General features: G+C 46.6%; 3 protein-coding genes across 5 annotated transcripts in view; 2 read left to right on the forward strand and 1 right to left on the reverse strand.

Moving 5' to 3' along the window:
• The window catches only part of LOC119194525 (protein eva-1 homolog A), a 58,901-nt gene extending 54,115 nt beyond the window's left edge, over positions 1-4,786 (forward strand). For 2 of the 3 annotated variants that reach the window (XM_062559709.1, XM_037448612.2), the window contains 3 exons: positions 1,216-1,359; positions 3,264-3,470; positions 3,909-4,786. In XM_062559709.1, coding sequence (XP_062415693.1) covers positions 1,216-1,359; positions 3,264-3,470; positions 3,909-4,288 — 731 coding nt within the window. In that variant the 3' untranslated portion in view covers positions 4,289-4,786. The remainder of the gene's footprint in view (positions 1-1,215; positions 1,360-3,263; positions 3,471-3,908) is intronic. The other variant, XM_037448611.2, reaches the window with a different exon arrangement.
• Positions 4,787-6,451: 1,665 nt separating this feature from the next.
• Positions 6,452-10,815, forward strand: efhc1 (EF-hand domain (C-terminal) containing 1). Its single transcript, XM_037449929.2, has 10 exons — positions 6,452-6,536; positions 7,276-7,497; positions 7,600-7,887; positions 8,004-8,153; positions 8,333-8,522; positions 8,804-9,030; positions 9,203-9,343; positions 9,479-9,686; positions 9,811-9,957; positions 10,027-10,815. The coding sequence occupies exons 1-10, from the start codon at positions 6,474-6,476 to the stop codon at positions 10,059-10,061; spliced, it is 1,671 nt and encodes a 556-aa protein (XP_037305826.2). The 5' UTR covers positions 6,452-6,473; the 3' UTR covers positions 10,062-10,815.
• tram2 (translocation associated membrane protein 2) lies at positions 10,532-17,339 on the reverse strand. The gene is made up of 11 exons (XM_037449930.2): positions 16,778-17,339; positions 14,925-14,988; positions 14,609-14,718; positions 13,715-13,831; positions 13,481-13,539; positions 12,961-13,045; positions 12,614-12,684; positions 12,247-12,351; positions 11,957-12,100; positions 11,414-11,571; positions 10,532-11,305 (listed from the first exon to the last, which is right to left on the reverse strand). Exons 1-11 carry the CDS (start codon positions 16,895-16,897, stop codon positions 11,229-11,231), a joined length of 1,110 nt encoding a protein of 369 aa, XP_037305827.1. The 5' UTR covers positions 16,898-17,339; the 3' UTR covers positions 10,532-11,228.
• Between the last annotated feature and the right edge of the window lie 39 nt (positions 17,340-17,378).

Consider the following 17,378-nt stretch of genomic DNA (forward strand, 5'->3'; position numbering starts at 1 on the left):
TATACTTATCTACAGGGACCGCAAGGATAGTGTACTGGTTGGTGGATGTGGTGGGCCGGTTAGAGCAAAAATGCCAGGTTCCGGTTTTTGTCCCAGTCCAGCCCCGTTGAACCATATAGGCCGCTGTAATTCTTGTGTGTTTGTGTGACTCCCGTTGACTCGATAATATGGCAATCAAATGGGGGAGGAGTTCAACCTTTTAATGATGCTGGCGGGCACCTGCCATACACTCAAGTTCATCTCTGCCCCACCAAATTGGCACAGAATTTAGTTTGGTACAGATGGACCGCGCAGTTTTTTTCAAACTGCTCCGTGATGATTGACGTCTCGTCCGCGTTCCCCTCAGTCTGCCCTCAACGATCCAAACGGGGACAATCTTCCCGCACAGTGTTTTCATCTTTGGTGCAAGTAGTTTCCAGTTGGGGGGGGGGCTTGTGAGGGCTGCGCCTTTGATTGACTCTTGGTCCAGTGCCAGAATCCGTCACTGGGAATTTGATCAGCGTCTCTATTCACCGGCCTTTGAACAGCCGCTCCAGTTCGACTCTTACTCGTGGTCGTTGCCACTGATTACTCCCCACTGCGTGATTTGTTTGTCCCGACCGGCGGCAATGCAAAAACAGTTAGTCAAACCGCCCGGTCCGCCCGGAGCGTGGCCCGGGCCCCCCTCCCCGACGTCCACATGTGAGCAGCCAGGAATGCACGGCCCACTGCATTGTGGGGTTTGTGTCTGTGGAGGGAAACCGAGCGCAGGCTCTGTGAAGAATGGGGATGGGTGAAGGGGGCAGAGAGGGGGGGGGGGGGTGTCGTAAGGAGTGTGTGTGTGTGTGTGTATGTGTGTGTGTGTGTGTGTGTGTGTGTGTGTGTGTGTGTGTGAATCGCGGCCATCCATAGTCTCATTCATTGCTCCTCCTCCGTACCATCAATGAAGTACGGACAATACAGCTGTGTGCACACCTGGGAGGTGAAGGTCTCCTCGCCTTCAGTCAATGCGAGTTTATTTAACATTTACAGACTGCATGTTCTGATGTATCTAATGTAAACATATTTAGGCAGAACACATTGGTTATTGTTTTGGTTTTGGGCTCTATGCGGAAATGAAAAATAAATGACTGCTTTATTGATTTAAATTTAGACATCACCTAATTACATTTCTCTGTGTCCCTTTTTTCCTCCTAAAATCCCCTCTTTCGCTCGGCCGTTCCTTTTTCTTTGAAGTCCCGAAGAAGTTGCTCCAGGAGCAGGGAGCCCGACCGCCGGCGTACCCGCCTCCGCCCAGCGCCCATGACCCCAACATAGTGGGAGACGGCCCTCCGGAGGGCAGCTCAGTCAGAGGCCCCGACGTCGTGCCAGGTGAGCAAAGTGAGGAACGAGTTCGCCCTTTCACTCCCGCACACGCACACACACAGACACGCACGCACGCACACACACACACTCGCCGCCTCCCGTGGAGAGCAGTTAACACTAAACAGCCCCTGAGGCCTCCGGGGGCATCAGGGGACCTCAGCTCTCAAATCAGGTGGATATCTGTATGTTTATTTGAAAGCCACACGGCTTCAAATGTTTTCCACATGCAGCCAACCACAGCAGTCGGTTTTTGGCGCATTTGGGATTATTTGTCTTTATAAAAATATATATATATATATATAAAATACTGCTTTACAAAAAAAGGGACAAGACAATGAAGTGAAAGAGAAAAACGGCACCGAGGAAGGAAAGTTCAAACAAAGCTTTATTCAGGAGGGATGGCGGCCGGCGTCCAGCACGCTAATTCCTCTGCTCCGCTAGAGGCACCGTGCTGATTAGGAGGGTAGACAGATGGATGAGGAGCCGAGGGAGGGAGGGAGGGAGAGAGAGAGGGAGCTGGCAGCTCCTGAAGCCTGCATGGCTTCCCCTCCTCAATAGCGGATTCAAACTCTGCACTCAAAGGCTCATCCAGAAAAACCTGCTCGTGCAGCGACAGGCCATGAAAGGTACGAAGGTGGAGCGCAGAACCTTAAACTGTAAATATTGGTAGCCGGATCGTCTCATACCTCTTTGTTTGTGGAAAGATTGGATCTTTCTGCCTCAACGACATGTTGCTGCGTCGGCATTCATTAGGTCCACATCTCTTTTCATGTGTTCCCCCGTGTATGTATTTGTATTGGGGGAGTTATACAAGACAAATTTGTAATGGAAGTAACATCACATGAAATGGAAATGATCTATTTTTCTGTATTTTTTTGTTATTTGTGTCAGATAGAAAAGTACAGGACCATATTGTAGAAATTGAAACCACCGGTTAAAAAGGTAAAATAGGTTGGTTTTATTGTCTCAGTATCTGGTCTCTGTGGTGTTTCTACAATATCCAGAGAGCATTTGGCCCCGGTGGTGTTTTCTTTTTACTGGAATGTTCTATCAGTGAAGTCCTGTGTTTATCGATTTTTTTACATTGACAATTTTTCCAATTTGTACATTTGTTACTCAATGTCTGTTGGTTGAATGTTGGCCGATGTGCACCACCAAAACATTTACCTCCTCAGTGAGCTGTGTGTGTGTGTGTGTGTGTGTTTGTGTGTGTGTGTGTGTGTGTGTGTGTGTGTGTGTGTCACTTTGACAAAGCAGACCTGTAGTGACAAAGAAACCTTTGAATATGCACAAAGACTTGAGCCTTCGGCTGCTGAACGCTTTGGTTTATTTTGGCTGCTTGAAGTAGGGGGGCTGTTTTTTCTTTCCAGTGGATTATTGCTTATTCATAGAGCTAAATCTACATTAGTGACACATCTAACCTAAATTTGTTTAAATCTAGCAGATCAAACCGAACCACTCTGCTGAGCTCGACTCCGCGTGTAAACACAGAAAGAAGCTGTTGCTCTCGTCTATGAATAGTTTTCTCGGATTTTGGGGAACGTTTTTTTTAAAATGTTGCCAACGTGAAACCGTTCTCTGAAAGGCCTGAGTCAGAATGAGTTTGACAGAAGCGGACGTGGTGTTATCTTCTGAATCACAGGACTCTTAAGAGTCTGTTTGTGCGTCACGCGTCTTTAATCGGATTCTTGGAATCGGAGACCGCTGGCAGATTGGAGATGACTCAGGGGTCCGAATGCTGTAGTCACACTGCCTCAGAGACAATACACCCCGACTTTACTGAAACTGAGCTCACAATCCTCCACCTCAGAGCGTAGGCCTAAACATCTGTGTCTATATAAAGAGTGGACATGAATGACCTCCCCCCTCAGAACGCAGTCTACGTCGCGTTGTTCAACTGAATGTTTCTGCTTTTGCAGATAGAAAGAAGATCCGGGAGACTAACCCCGACGAGGAGAGGTTTTCAGAAGCAGAAGGAGGAGGAGGAGGAGGAGGAGGAGGAGGAGGAGGAAGTGGAGGAAAAAGTCCACCGTCGCCCCCGGGCATGAATCCCATCATCAACTCCACCTCCAGCGGCCACATGGCCCTCATCAGCAACGCACTGGCAGCCTACAATTACATATCAGGTAGGGGGAGAGTGACACGTAACCTCTCTTCACATGGAATCCCACCACAGGGACAGCAGAGCTGGGACTTAAGATGTTTCATGTGCAGTGCGCCAACTTTGGGGTTAAAAAAAAAAACAGCCCTCTTTATTTTTCCTGGGACTGGAAGGTATGTCCATGTGGTGAATGTTCATGTTTAATGACCTGAAATAAACCTCAGCGTGTGGCTGAGTAATTGTGTGACGGCGTGGAGGATGCTGCCAGTGTGAGCTGAATAGTAACAAGTAGTAGTACTAGTAGTAGTAGTAGTAGTAGTAACAGCACATTGTCTACTACAATCTGGACGAGCTGTGAAGGAGCTGCGAGCCACTAGTCAAGCCCGAAAACAGCATTAGATTGAACCAAATGATGCTTGATCCTCTCAAAAGTTCTGATGGCAGCTTCTCGCCCCTCAAACAGCCCACCCGGAGCGCGCCGCGCTCTTCTTCGTCTGCGGCGTGTGCCTGGGCCTCTTCCTCACCCTCTTCGCCCTGGTGGTCCAGATCTCCTGCCGCACCGACTGCCAGCCGCGCCGGCGGCCCCCCGCCAAGAAGCGGGCGCGCCCCGCCGAGTCCTCCTCCGACTCCGGCGACTCGGACTCGGACTGGGAGACCACGTCGGACCTGTCGGCGCGCCGCCACCGGCGGTTCGAGCGCACGCTCAACATGAACGTGTTCACGTCGGCGGAGGAGCTGGAGCGGGCGCAGCGGCTGGAGGAGCGGGAGCGGATCATCCGGGAGATCTGGATGAACGGGCAGCCCGACATCCCCGGGACGCGCAGCCTCAACAGGTACTACTGAGGACCTCCAGAGGAAGCAGCGTTCATTGGGGGCGGACATGGGGGGGGGGGGGGAGGGGGAGGAGACGCGGTCAGACTGTGGACTCGAACCCGCGTCGGGAGAGAAAAGGTCGAAGGGTGTAGCCGACCTGGGACAGAAAAGTTGCACCCCCGCCCCCGCCCCCCCACCCGCCCCGTTCCGTAGGAGAAAGGAGCTCCCGGCCCAGCGTGGTGCGTTCAAGACGTTCTTACCGGGAAAGACCAGAGGTGAAAGGGCTGCGGTGCCTCGGCCCTGACCTCAGCGCCCCTCCCCCCCCCACCCCATTTTGAAGTGTGGATTTATGGGTGGGCTGCCTTAGACACACACACACACACACACACACACACACAGGCCTGTAGGAAACTACACTACGGCGAGGTCCCGGGTGGTTCTGTTTGACACGGAGCGCGAGTGACCTGCAGAAGACCAGCACCCTCCAGTATTTAAGTGTGGACTTTACAGAGGGTGGGTGGGGGGGGGGGGGGGGGGGGTAGAAAGAAGGGTACTATGGGATAACGTAAGACAATCTTTCCACAGTGAATAACCACGCTGCCTTTGGAACTTTAAAAAACCAAAATATATTTTTGGGGAAATCATCTCAACCCTCTATGAAATCTATTTTATAATATTTAATAGTTTATTGATGTTGTGTATTTTTGTTTTCAAGTATGGTTTATCGTGAGATTTCTTTTTTTATACTTGGCAAAGGTTGTCTGGCACCTCAGGGATGCAATCCTAGTGTTTCTGTGTTTGGTTGCTGTATTTGCTTCTAGGAAGGGGTTTTAAGGCCCATTTAAACAGATAATGTCGGCATTTAAAGAAAAGAATTAGAAATACCATACATATATCTATCTATATATATATATATATATATTCAGCCTCAAAGAGGTTTTGTGATTTAACTTTATTTTTGATACAGTAGGTTTATTTCTACAGGGCGGTGCCTTTTCTAGCTATTAAGTCACTGTTGTGAAGATTGCAGAGTGTGTAATCAAACAACTTGTCAAATGATTTATTAATTGGATAATCCCAAACTCATCTTACTGTTGCTTCGCTGAAGCGGAGCATCCACAACACGCTATGCGCGTGCTGCTGTCCCCACATGTAAATGTACGGAACCAGAATAGGCCATTTTTGTACCAGTGAATTTGCTAGAAATATTTTTTAGCGACATTTCGGGTGTTGTGTGAACCGTGCCCTTATTTCTAAGACGCCAGGGCTGAACCAGATGCTCGGGGGGTCATCGCTGCTCGTGGCCATCTGGAGAAGGAACCAGCACCGACAAAAGGTTCACAGAGGACATGCAACCTGCGTCTCTAAAATCATGTTGCCAGTTTGTTAAAATAAGCTATCGTGAATCCAGCTCTGTTCGTTCTGCCTTGGATTCAAGCATGGAAATAATTATAGTTTTCAAAAAAGCTTGGTATTTTCCTGACTGAGAGTTTAATTGAAAGTACACACATTAGGGTCATCCACATAAAGACTGCCACTCTATATAGTTTTTATTTTAAAAGAAATGGATGGGGTCACGATGTGCTGATAGCTGGTAGTGAGACCAAAACATGACCTCTGTGTTTGGAATAAACTGTCTTCGAAATAACGTGCCCACTGTTCTGTTTAATATTTCAATTGTGCAAATTTTCTTCTGAAATTAGAGACAGAGTTGACACACTGTACAGTAAGGCCACCATCGTGAGATCATTCAGATTTCTTGGTGTTGATCGCCCCCTGGTGGAACATTTGGAGATATTCACTTTGTGTAAATACAAATTAAAGTATGCCATTTATCATATTTCTTTTATGGCTATTGCAGATTAATTTCTGATATAACTTATAATTTAACATAATTTGACAAGTGTGTCAAAAACACTTTAAGATGTATTTTTAGTAAGGAATGCTTCAATAAAACTTAAACTAATGACTAGCTACTGTCCATTTGAATGCACCACGGCCATCGGGATTAACGACGCTCGAGTCATCACCCTCCAATCCTCCTTCAGCTTGTGGATGACCATTAATAAAGCTTCGAGCAGCTTTCAGGTCGGACTTCACAGGAAGTAGTAGTGGCGGATCCCCCCCCCCCCCCCCCCCCCCTCCGGTGCTGCGCCTCCTCTCCTCCTCTCCTCCTCTCTCCGGCCCGGGGCGCAGCTCTCCTCCACCGGGCCTCATGTCTTGGAACCGCGGGCACGGACTGCCGCTTCTCCCGGGATACACCTTCCTGGATGTAACGGTGAGGTTAAACCACCGAGCCCGGTTCTGTGTTTTATCTCATTTGGAAAGCTCACGTGCCTGAGCTTGGTTTGAGAGGTCTTTCGTCTGATTCCTTTGTTTTTTGTAATTTAACAACGTGTGGCAATGCATGAAGGTCCTTTAGAGTATAAGGAAATGTTGGTAGGTGTAAGTGATTTAGTAAGAAATGCCCAATTGTAATATTATGGCCACCTTCGCTAAAACTAGGCTATAGGCGAACATCGGTTGACACTTGTTGCCATGGCAACGACAAACACGTTCAGGCATCTGGCTGATTAAGTGCGGATTGTAAGTATAAATAACATTGCACTCTGTAGAATGATGAGAAGCAGCCCGACCATCTGACTTAACTTTAGATGTTACGGGACGCACGCGAGCGGCGGACTAATATAAGGGAAATTAGAACGTGATCGTGTTGTCACACGTGATCTCGACAAATGTAGTTCCGGCCAGAAACTTGAATAAATCCAGCTGTTTGAAGGAGATTTGTTCACATTAAAACAGCATTTATAATCCATCATTAGAACTGCTAATAACGAAATTATTTTCAATTGAAGAATTATTTGAATTGTGTATTTTGTATGGGGATGGGTTGGGGGGGGGCACTATAAATACAGTGAACGGATGACTTTTAAAATAGTTTAATAGTTTACAGACTTTGAGTGGTTGATTTGATATATACGGATACAGATACTATATTTATATATAATTCCCTGCAGAAGTCAGCCTTCCATCGTCCCCAGACACTGACGTATAGCAGAGGCTATGCTCTGGCCCCTCGTCCCACCGTTGGGATCGGACAGGATCCTCTTTTATCTGAACAGCTGATCCAGCAGCAGATCAGTGAGTTGTCTTTTGAGGCACCGGACGTTACTTATGGCTCCTCCGACCAGGGCATAGTCGAAGACTTCATCCCAGCCCACGTGGCCCTTGACAAAAAGGTACCATACGTTTTTCCATGCATTATTTATTCATCATCGTTTATTTATTCATTTTCTTCCAATGAATTCCTTGTTTTGTTGTACAACCCCCATGTCTTGTAGGTGCTGCGCTACTATGCATACTTCCAGGAAAACATCCTGTTCTCCCCGGAAGAGGAGCTGCGCGTGCGTCCCGTGGTCATCCACTACTACCTCGAGGATAACAGCGTGTGCATCCTGGAGCCCGTAGTGGAGAATTCTGCATTACCTCAGGGGAAACGGGTCAAACGGCAGCGGCTGCCCAAGAATGAACGTGGAGAGCACTACCATTGGAAAGACCTCAACATCGGCATGGACTTGGAGGTGTACGGGGTCACGTACCACGTCACACAGTGCGACGCTTTCACCAAGGTAAACGAATCCTCCGCCAAGTGCATTATGCAAATTTCACATCTTGCATGTTTCATATCATGCATGTCCAAAGAAATGGATGTGTGCACATCCTGTGTCTCGTTCATCATATGAAGGAATTCCTGGAAAGCGAGGGCATTGCTCTGAACGAGCCTGAACCGATGCCTGTGGATCCGTACAGCGAGCGGAGGAAAAACCCGCGGCCTTCCTTCACCACTGCCTCGGGATCCGACAAAATGCACCAGTTTCTGACGATGGATCGCAAGGTGGAGTAAATGTGAAGCCAGTTTTAACTGAATTTAGCTTACTAACTTGCTTTGTTTAATTTACTAGAGCAAAGTCAACCCCAAGATCAGCTCTGCAATAAACCACTGAGATTTGGGGTTGGTATTTTGCATTTGACATCACAACTCAAATGAAAGCTTCTAAACGTCTTCTCGGTCAGGTGCTGCGTTTCTTTGCCCTGTGGGACGACACCGACGGTCCGAACGGGGAGACCAGGCCCGTCACCATCCAGTATCACCTGGTGGACGACACGGTGGAGATCAATGAGGTCTACGAACGCAACTGCGGCCGATTTCCCTTCCCTGCCTTGATGCGCAGGCTGAAGTTGCCCAAGAAAACCGAAGCGTCTGGTGAGTTGCCACCCTTGTTGTGCCTGCGTTTTTTCTCTTGAGCTTTGTGTACAATGGATCTGACGCAGTGCATTGGTGTTTTTTGTATCCAGTCACATGATCAGAGTGAATGCCTTAAAAAGAAAAAAAATCTCTGATATTAAAACTTGCATCACGTGGACACAATTCCCATCATATGGCATCATCTGTGATTGAGTGTGGTCATAAATGTGTCCATGGGCTGTTGGTGCAGACAAAACCGCAACCTAAAAATAGATGTCCTACTCGTATCTCCACATCAGGGACCTTCCCCAGCTGCGTGCTGGAGGTTTCAACCGCCGAGGTGGAGGAGTACTACTCCCCCAGGGACTTCCGGGTGGGACAGTCGATAACGCTGCTGGGCCGCCGCTTCCTGCTTCGCGACTGTGATGGTTTCACTAAAGAGTATTACCGAAAGAATCACCCGGACCTCGAAATGAAACCCTTCGAGGTACCAAAGAAAAACGACCCGCTTCAGCAGAGGAGGAAGGTATGAAGTGGAAGTGTGTTTTCCAACTCTTCACTTCTTGTTACCTGCGGATAAGTCACTCTACAGAATTGGGTTCATATTTCAGGTTTCTTTATCGTACATTTGTTGACTGTGTTGACTGACTAGATCGTTTTGTTGTACTGCTCTGTCTGTGGCTCTAATCTGTCCACAGGAGGCTCCACCCTACAATGGCTTTGGCTCACCTGAAGACTCACTTCAGAACTGTTTTTCGTTAATTCCTGCACCTCCCAAAAAGAACGTTTTAAAAATGCTGGAAAACGAACACAAGGTTTTGTGCTACAGGGCCAGGCTGGTGAGTCATCGTGAGAGAGAAAATGCTTGTTCCACCAAATTCTCGGCATTCACCAATACCCCAATTCTTTGAAGAAAAAAAAAAAAAAAAAGAAACTGCGTGAGCTTAAGTCGCCCCGTGTCACCGACATTCCAGGACTCCCAGAACCCCGGAGACGAGAATCGCCGTTTCATACTGTCCTACTTCCTGTCCGATGACACGCTAAGTATTTTTGAAAAGCCCACTCGCGGGATCATTGGAGGAAAATTCCTGAAGAAAAAGCGCATTCCCAAGCCAGGCTCCACGGTAGACGACCCGGACTTCTACTCACCTGCAGACTTTGCAATTGGAGCCACTGTGGAGGGTAACATTCAGACTCTCTATCGGTTTATGGAAGGAATCATTTCTTTTAATTGGAAAAAAAAACTAAATTCTTCCAGTAAAAGGCAATTCTCTCACCATATCCATAACTCTCTCTTGGCTGTTAGTTTTCAGCCACCGCTTCGTGTTGACCGAAGCCGACCACAATGTGCTGAAGTACCTGGAGTCCAATGCGAGTCGGATCCCTCTTCAGACCCTCGATTCCTTGCGCCAGAAGCTGGGGACGGCAAAGAGCCAGCCAGCTGACCCGAAGGGTACGAGCCGTCAGCTCAGCCAATCCACAGCATTTTGAGCAATTCTGTAAATGCTCCCGTTCTTCACAGGCGGCGACCACGTGGCAGCAGAGCCGTCGTTGTGATGTCACGGAAGGTTGGATTGCTTTGACAGACCTCTCCCCCAATAATTCAGACCACGGGATCCAAGGAAAGCCCTGTCAGATTGTTGGTTTCCGAACATAATAAAAGTGTTTCCCGGTAAACAGACAGAATGGCCCTTTTCTTACCCTCTTCATCCTCAGTGTGCCGTTGCATCCGGGCGAGCAGATTGAAAGCGAAACAACAGCTGCAGAAAATGTCATTTGTTTGACGGAATCTGAAGCGCCTGGAAAGTCATCGATTGTGTGCCGATGCCCTTCTTCTATGCGGCACATCCCAAGTGGTCTGCAAGCTCGTAAAATGGTAAATAGACAAAGTCAGGGAAAGGTTATTTATCGGCGCCCACGTACGATGTTCCATCCATATGAAACCAGCAGAGGACTCAACACGTCATACATTAGCAACTAACTTAAAAGGAAAATGTAGAAAAATGATTTAACTCACAATATTTCTGAAAATTGCATCATTTAATATAGTAATTAAGAAAAAAAATGGAATGGTGTTTGTGAAATCCAACATACATGCTTAATCATTGAGCAACCTGTGATGGATTTAGCATTTTAAACGGACATTATTCACTGGGAGTTGCCCATGTGGCCACTCTATTAATTGTCCAAAATGCCTTTTCCCGACATGGTGAACGCATAATGTTAAGTCCAGCATACAGTAAGCTTTTATCATACAATATCACGTGTTTCTGCTCCAATGGTCCAGACAAAAAAAAAAAAGCAAAGCCAATTCAATGTGGCGAACTGAGAATGGCTGCGACCTCAGACGACACTACAACCAATACAGTACTTACGCATGAGGACATGCATCCACACAATCACGTGTGTGTGCTACATACGGTCTTCACTTTACATTTGAATCATTCTGCAAACAATGGTGCTGCTTATCCGTGGCGTAGCATGCGGCGTATAACAAAGAAATAAAATACTGATATGATGAAGGGAGTAAAATGTCTGTTGTGCTCAAGGGATTTCCTTTGATTTCATTTTCCAGCATTCAGTCTGTAAGCGACTCGAGTCCTCGTAACATCTCAGGCCATTGTCAACTTTCCCGTGGTGGCGACGACCAACCTTGGCCGGGTGTCGGGGGGGGGGGGGGGGGGGCGGCTAAGGTCACTGTTCAGGCCACGAGGTGTCCGATCTTTAGGGGGATTTGAGTTTTTTGCTCCGAGGAGAGGCTCCATTCTCGGCTTTAAGAACTCCGTTTTCGTGCTGACCGACTTGCAGGAGGGAGACAGAAGGGAGAGGTCAGGATCTCTACCAAGTAGCAAGCGTTCAATGCCATCAGGACAAAATCAACGAAGCAGCTACTGCGTGTCGTTACTCACGCGAGTCTCTCTTCAGTGGCCGTAGGGGTTGCTTGGCGGCGGCCTTCTTGCGGAGCGCCTGTTCGAGTCTGGACTCCCTCCAGCGTCTCAGCTGGAAGCGGATGAACTTCCAGAGGAGCCACGATTGGGTGAAACATACCAGCAGCAGAACGGTCATCCTGCAGGAGCCCCAAGGCCAGAAGATTAGTGCGATTGTGTGCTTATTTTGGGAGGGGGGGGGGGAATAGACCGGACATTGCCGGAGGTCAGAGGTCAGGTCCGAACAACATTTCTCAGGCTTTGAAAGTTACGGTTGCCATTGACGACAAGGGAACCACAGTCTAGTTTGGTGAAGTTGCCACATTTGCACCGTGTGTGCCAGTAATCTGCTAGATCTTTGTGTTTTGAGTTATGTATTGTACTTTTGTCACTTTTGACATTGAATATTTATAATAAAGTGTGATAACAATGTATGGAAATAAGTTATGGAACTGTAAATGCAACATAGGACACGTTTTTAATAACAGGGCCACAAACGAGTTCATTATGCAGAGATGTTGTTACCTTATCAGTACAGTGTTGAAGTTGCCCATCTCCAAGTCCAGGCCCTGGTTCTCACTACGAGCCAAACCGAAGCCGACAGCCAGGAACATCAGGGTCAGAGTGACCATCCGTGTAAACACATAGCCGATTGCCCACAGGTCGAACCTGAAAGAAAACAAACAAACGATTGAACTATTTGTCAAAGCAATAGATCAATTAATCTGTAAAAAAGGGTCAAGTCATAGCGAAGAAAGGCTGATCATTAAAAAAAAAAAAGAAGACAAACCACTAAAGAGAGAGAGGGTACTGACATTTTCTGATGGTTCTCATCAGTGAAGTAGAAGAGTCTGGCGATGTGAAAGCCCAGTTCGGAGACATACTGGAGGAAGAGCAGCACCAGACCCAAACGACTTAAGCTGAACCAAAAAATAAAGCAGGTTATAAATGAGTTTGGCAAAGAAGATCATCCAGTGGTGAACATCTGTGCGGGTTTCTAGAGCCCCGTACAGTCATCTCTGGAACACAAACAGCCGCGAAGCGGAACCACCGAGTCGAGTAGTGCAGAGAAATCCTACGAGTTTTAACCTTAAACTGCACTTTCCGGGGAGTCTCTTCTCACTCTTCCCTCTGACATTGAAGGTTCTCAAAAAGAAAAAGCTCCTTCTGCTGGGTGCTTACTTTAACAGATACGCTGCGGCGATGTGCAGCAGGTACAGGCAGATGTACTGGAGCTGACGAGAAATCTCCTCCTGAAGGGGAAACAAACAGCCTTCATTTGCAAGTGATATTGTACTTGAGCTTTTTTTTTTTTTTTTCCTAGTCACGCTCTGCGGTTCTATGCAAAACAAAAACACTCATTCCTGTAGTTGTGTCTTTAAGAGGACACCCGTCGACACTGCATTCCCAGCATCGCAACTAATTAAATACAAAACCCCACGAAACTATTTGAAGAAGAGAGGATTGTGAAATGGGTGCTCACAAAAGATGGACACACACAGACACACACACACGGCCTACTTACTAACCTTGCGCACTTTCTGGAAGTAGAGCTCCGGCAACGCATGGAGCCAGTAGGCCAGCTGAGTGAGGTAGAAAAACTTCACCTGAAACCTGAAAGCACATGTAGGCAGAAGGGAAGTAAGAGAAGAGGAAGCAGGGCAAGAGGACTAATCCTCATTGCTGGTTTGATTATGCTCCCATGACGATGTGACTGTTTAAGAGCAGACTCAGCGGAGGAACCCAACGGAAATGTCCCCATTTTAAACGGTTGAATTATTTATTTTTAATTCCCGTTTTAAAATATTTTTCAGCCCAAACTGGAGAATAATGAGACCTCATCAGGCAACCGACTCTGTGGCAGTACTCTTTACAATGAAATGTAACACAATTGAGCACTATTGCCGAGGGGCCAAGTCAAAATCGAGCTTTTAAGCGGTTATCGAATTGTACAACTGACACAGAGGTAGAAATAAATTATCGTCTTTCAAAACCATTTGTATTTTTTATAAATAAACCCTAAAACAGCACGTGTTGCAGCACTCATACCTGAGGTGAAGATGGGGGTAGTTCTCCCATAGACTGCTGAGATGAAAGAGATATCCTTCCTGTGTGCAGAAATCAAAGAAAAGAACACTTTAGATAGTCTTTCATTAGTGTGTGTACGATTTGCATATTCCTGATTCACGTACGTACGTATCCACTCATGCACGTGTGTGAAATACACAAGTTAACCGTGGTAGCAAACTTCTTAAGTAGTATAAGTAGAATAATCTCACTCACTGTTATGACGATGTACAAGCTCCACACGCTGGACACCAAGTGAAACACGCACAGCTGACCCGACTCGTTAAACTTGGTATTCTTGCTCTTGGAGAGGTGGAGACGCCGGTTCACTTTCTGCAACGCAGAACAACGCAAGGGATCGTGTGAGATGCCACTGGATCCCCGTCACAATGGGCGACCGGATGACGGAAGAATGCGTGAGTAACAGTAAAAGAAACTAGGACAAGAAAAGACAACAGATGCTATTTATGTCTGCCGCCCGAAAACCCTCCTCTACTTTGTCTAATCGTGGGGGCGGTGCTAGAATAATACCTCGTTCCTTCTCGCTGGCCTATTTCTAAACAATGACACAAGGGCCTTACCTTCAGTCTACTCTCGCCCTCTTCACAACATTATCCATTAGAGAACTGGAGCAATGTCAGCCGCTCTAATTTAGTCTAAATGCCACGTTTTGACTGGTACCGTATCTTCAAATATTTGAATACGTTCATCCACAGGATGCTCTTAAAATGAACAATAAGATTTAGGTGGATTGACTGCAAAGAAAATGGGACCCTTTCATCTGTGAACATCCAATTTAAAAAGGAGTCATCATTTAACAACTTAGAAAAAGGAATTATAAAGGCAGCGTTGCGTTAGAACACTGGCCGTCATTAATTTCACCAAATGTAAGTAACTATTTAAACAAATATGCATGCAAGCTTTCCAGTTATAACGCTATAATGAATGTACTTGGGTTTAAACTCTGCATTTATCTCACGGATTTCCAGTTCACAAGAAACCTCCTAGAAATCGGTGGTTTGCTGTGCTTCTCTTGCCCTGCTCCATCACTCCGACAGCATACGGAGGGACCTCCGTGTGTGCGATGCATTAGGCCACGGCGACACTCACATCCAGGAGATACTCCTGCACGACCGCGTGGAGGATGATGGCGATGAAGGAATAGAAGAGGATGGTGGCAGAGTCCTTCCATCCGTAATGGTAGAACGTCACCTCGCCCTCTAAGCACACATGGGAGGAGCACATTGCACGCTTTCAGTGGAGGTGTGTTAAACTTCCGGGAGCAACGTAAGCTCATTTTTTAAAACGCTCAATTCCACAGTGGTAATATAATGTTGTTACGGGCAGGAACAGCAGGAGTGAAAGTAATGGGAGACTGTGAATGAAGTTTAGTGTTTAAAAAGAACTGCAGGAGTGCAGTGCGTACCTGCTGACAGCGTGGTGACGTTGTGCTGCGGCTGAATGAAGAGTATGGCCGTCTTGGCTGTCGTCTGCTCAATTGGATGAGATGGGAATTAGCGGCATATTTGGTAGAACATCAACAGGACAGTCCGCAGGGTATCATCATGCATGTACAGTGTGGGGGGTTTGTGGCAGGTGTCCGCGTGCGTGTTGGGCGATAAGAGAATCCGAGTGTCAGTCAAGTCAATCCTTCCCCTTTTTGGAGTTGAAGGAAATCCGTCTGTTTACTAAAAAAAAGCGTGCCAAATTATTCCATAACAGGCAAGTTTCTCCACCTTTTTAGCTGTAGTCTACTTTAAAAAGGGAAGCGAAAAGTGAATCACATTTTCTCACTTTTTTTTTTTTTAGTATTGCCCGTTTTCACAACCAACAACCCCAAAAAGCTTACAAGTGATTTTAATTACAAACAAATTACAAGTGCCCACACTTTAGAAGCTAGAAAATCAAAAAATGAATGCACATTTTGATTGATACATAATTGAGGAAGAAAATGGACCAATGGTGTTAACAATCACAGAACGCCATGTGTCTCAGAGGCCTTTCCGATCCCATTCACCAACTTCATATTTCTCTGGGGGGGGGGCACAGCATTGGGTTGGGGGGACACGGTGGGACATATAGGACGTTCTGCCTGAAGCCACCTCTTTTCTGTGTGGTTATGACTTAACTACATAATGAGCAGGGGAGTCGTCATTGCAAGGGCGCAACAATCCAGTCACCAGTCATTCCTTGCAAGCCGAGGGCTGCAGTGGGCGTCAGACTGTCACATTCAAAAACTAGATCCAGCATGGTGGTTCTCTTTTTCCGACCAGGGGATAGAAGAAAAAAGGAAATGAAGGAAATCCCCTGCTTATTTTATGCCTCACGTGTGATCTCAAAACCAGGGTTCCGGGTTGAAACTCTGCACTGGAGGAAGTCAGTGGGGAATCCCTTCGGGACGGAGAGGTCCGAGGAGCCGATGAGCCCCGCGGACACCGAGCGGCAACGGCTCAAAAAAAAAAAAAAAAAAAGATTGAGACGTGGCAGTTAACTATCACTGTAAAGCACGCGACGGATAGTCACACCACTTCCGCTGACAATTTTAGAAATAAAAGCCCCCGCTCTTCGACGTCTGCTGAATCGCATTCCGAGCCGCGGCGGCGCTTTTATTTTGAAAGCTGAAAGGTGCGTTTTGTCGCGTTCTCAGCTGGACTCCCTGCGGGAAATCACCATTTGTTGCGATCGAAATGTTGCAGAGCTCCGTGTTTGCTGGAAACTAGAACAGGACAGCGATTTTTTAAAAAGCGGTAAAACGTACCTTTTTAGGAGACGAATAAGATACATGTTACACTACATGAGAACCCACATGTCCGATGAACTTTAAGTCCTATCCCGGTGTATTGAACTCCTTTTGAATTTAACTTAACTAAAAAGTAGTAAGGAGGCAAAATACCGACAACTTTGAACATATCGCAGTTTAACAAGCAATAAAAGTGTTTATTCCGTACTGTTTACAGCTGTTCCTACTCGACTACGTGTTAAACCTTACGGTCACCGGTACTTTGAATGAGAGTAGAGAGACATTAATTGTTCATAAAACTTGTCAAACGAAAAAACGGCAGCAAGCATAAGCCACAATGTCGGCGGACCCGATGGCCCCGGAGGAAAGCGGAGATGCAGTCAAACGAGACCATTTTTACAAAGCAGAAGAAGATCACTTCGACCCAAGAGAGGTTTCCGCCGTGCGCCAGAGTCCCATCTCTGCACGAGCAGCGGACCTGCCACCTTAAAACAGCTGAGCGCGACGAGGGAAGACGGAGAATCGGGAGTTCAGCTCACCTCAAACATCAATCCAATCAAAACCAAAATCACCAGACTGAACACGATGTCGGCGTGGTTTTGAATTAAGAACTCCTGGCTGAAGAAAGGGTAACTCTTGTTTCTCCGGCGAAATGCCATGTCAACTCAATGCGGTTTTCCCTGCTATTTTATAAATCTGAATTTTTCTGACTACGAAGTTCAGGAGTTAACTTTCTCACTGGTTCACGCATGCGCGACTTCTTAAAGGGCCAGTGACATAAATACCTTTCTCGATAAGTACAGTCATAGTTAAGCGCTGTGCACACTTTGGTACTATTTTAAGCTACTACCACTATTTATTTAATGTTTACCATTTTAATACTTTGCAATTACTCAATTTTTCTTTAATACAAATTCGATATCAAATAATGAATTATGAAAATGTATTCGGCTACCCAGAAATTAGCTTCACCTATGGCAGCAGCGACATTTAAGTAACGCTCACATTAAAGGATCACTAAATATAATCCCAAACTATAATATACGCTATTCCAAAATGGGCCATGCTAAGATTAAGCATGAATGATCTTCACTTGTAACATCGATTTGGTGATTTTACTGAAGCAAAACTACTGAATAC

The sequence above is a fragment of the Pungitius pungitius genome, chromosome 20 (genome assembly GCF_949316345.1).
Source record: "Pungitius pungitius chromosome 20, fPunPun2.1, whole genome shotgun sequence".
Classification (NCBI taxonomy): Eukaryota; Metazoa; Chordata; class Actinopteri; order Perciformes; family Gasterosteidae; genus Pungitius; species Pungitius pungitius.

Bases quoted from the DNA above. Each gene is read 5' to 3' on its own strand.
- efhc1 (XM_037449929.2), top strand. From the start codon at position 6,474: ATGTCTTGGAACCGCGGGCACGGACTGCCGCTTCTCCCGGGATACACC. The intron at 7,888-8,003 runs GTAAACGAATCC...CATCATATGAAG, and splicing joins AGTGCGACGCTTTCACCAAG to GAATTCCTGGAAAGCGAGGG. The intron at 9,687-9,810 runs GTAACATTCAGA...CTTGGCTGTTAG, and splicing joins AATTGGAGCCACTGTGGAGG to TTTTCAGCCACCGCTTCGTG.
- tram2 (XM_037449930.2), bottom strand. From the start codon at position 16,897: ATGGCATTTCGCCGGAGAAACAAGAGTTACCCTTTCTTCAGCCAGGAG. The intron at 14,719-14,924 runs GTACGCACTGCA...ATGTGTGCTTAG, and splicing joins CGTCACCACGCTGTCAGCAG to AGGGCGAGGTGACGTTCTAC. The intron at 12,101-12,246 runs GTCAGTACCCTC...GTTTTCTTTCAG, and splicing joins GATGAGAACCATCAGAAAAT to GTTCGACCTGTGGGCAATCG.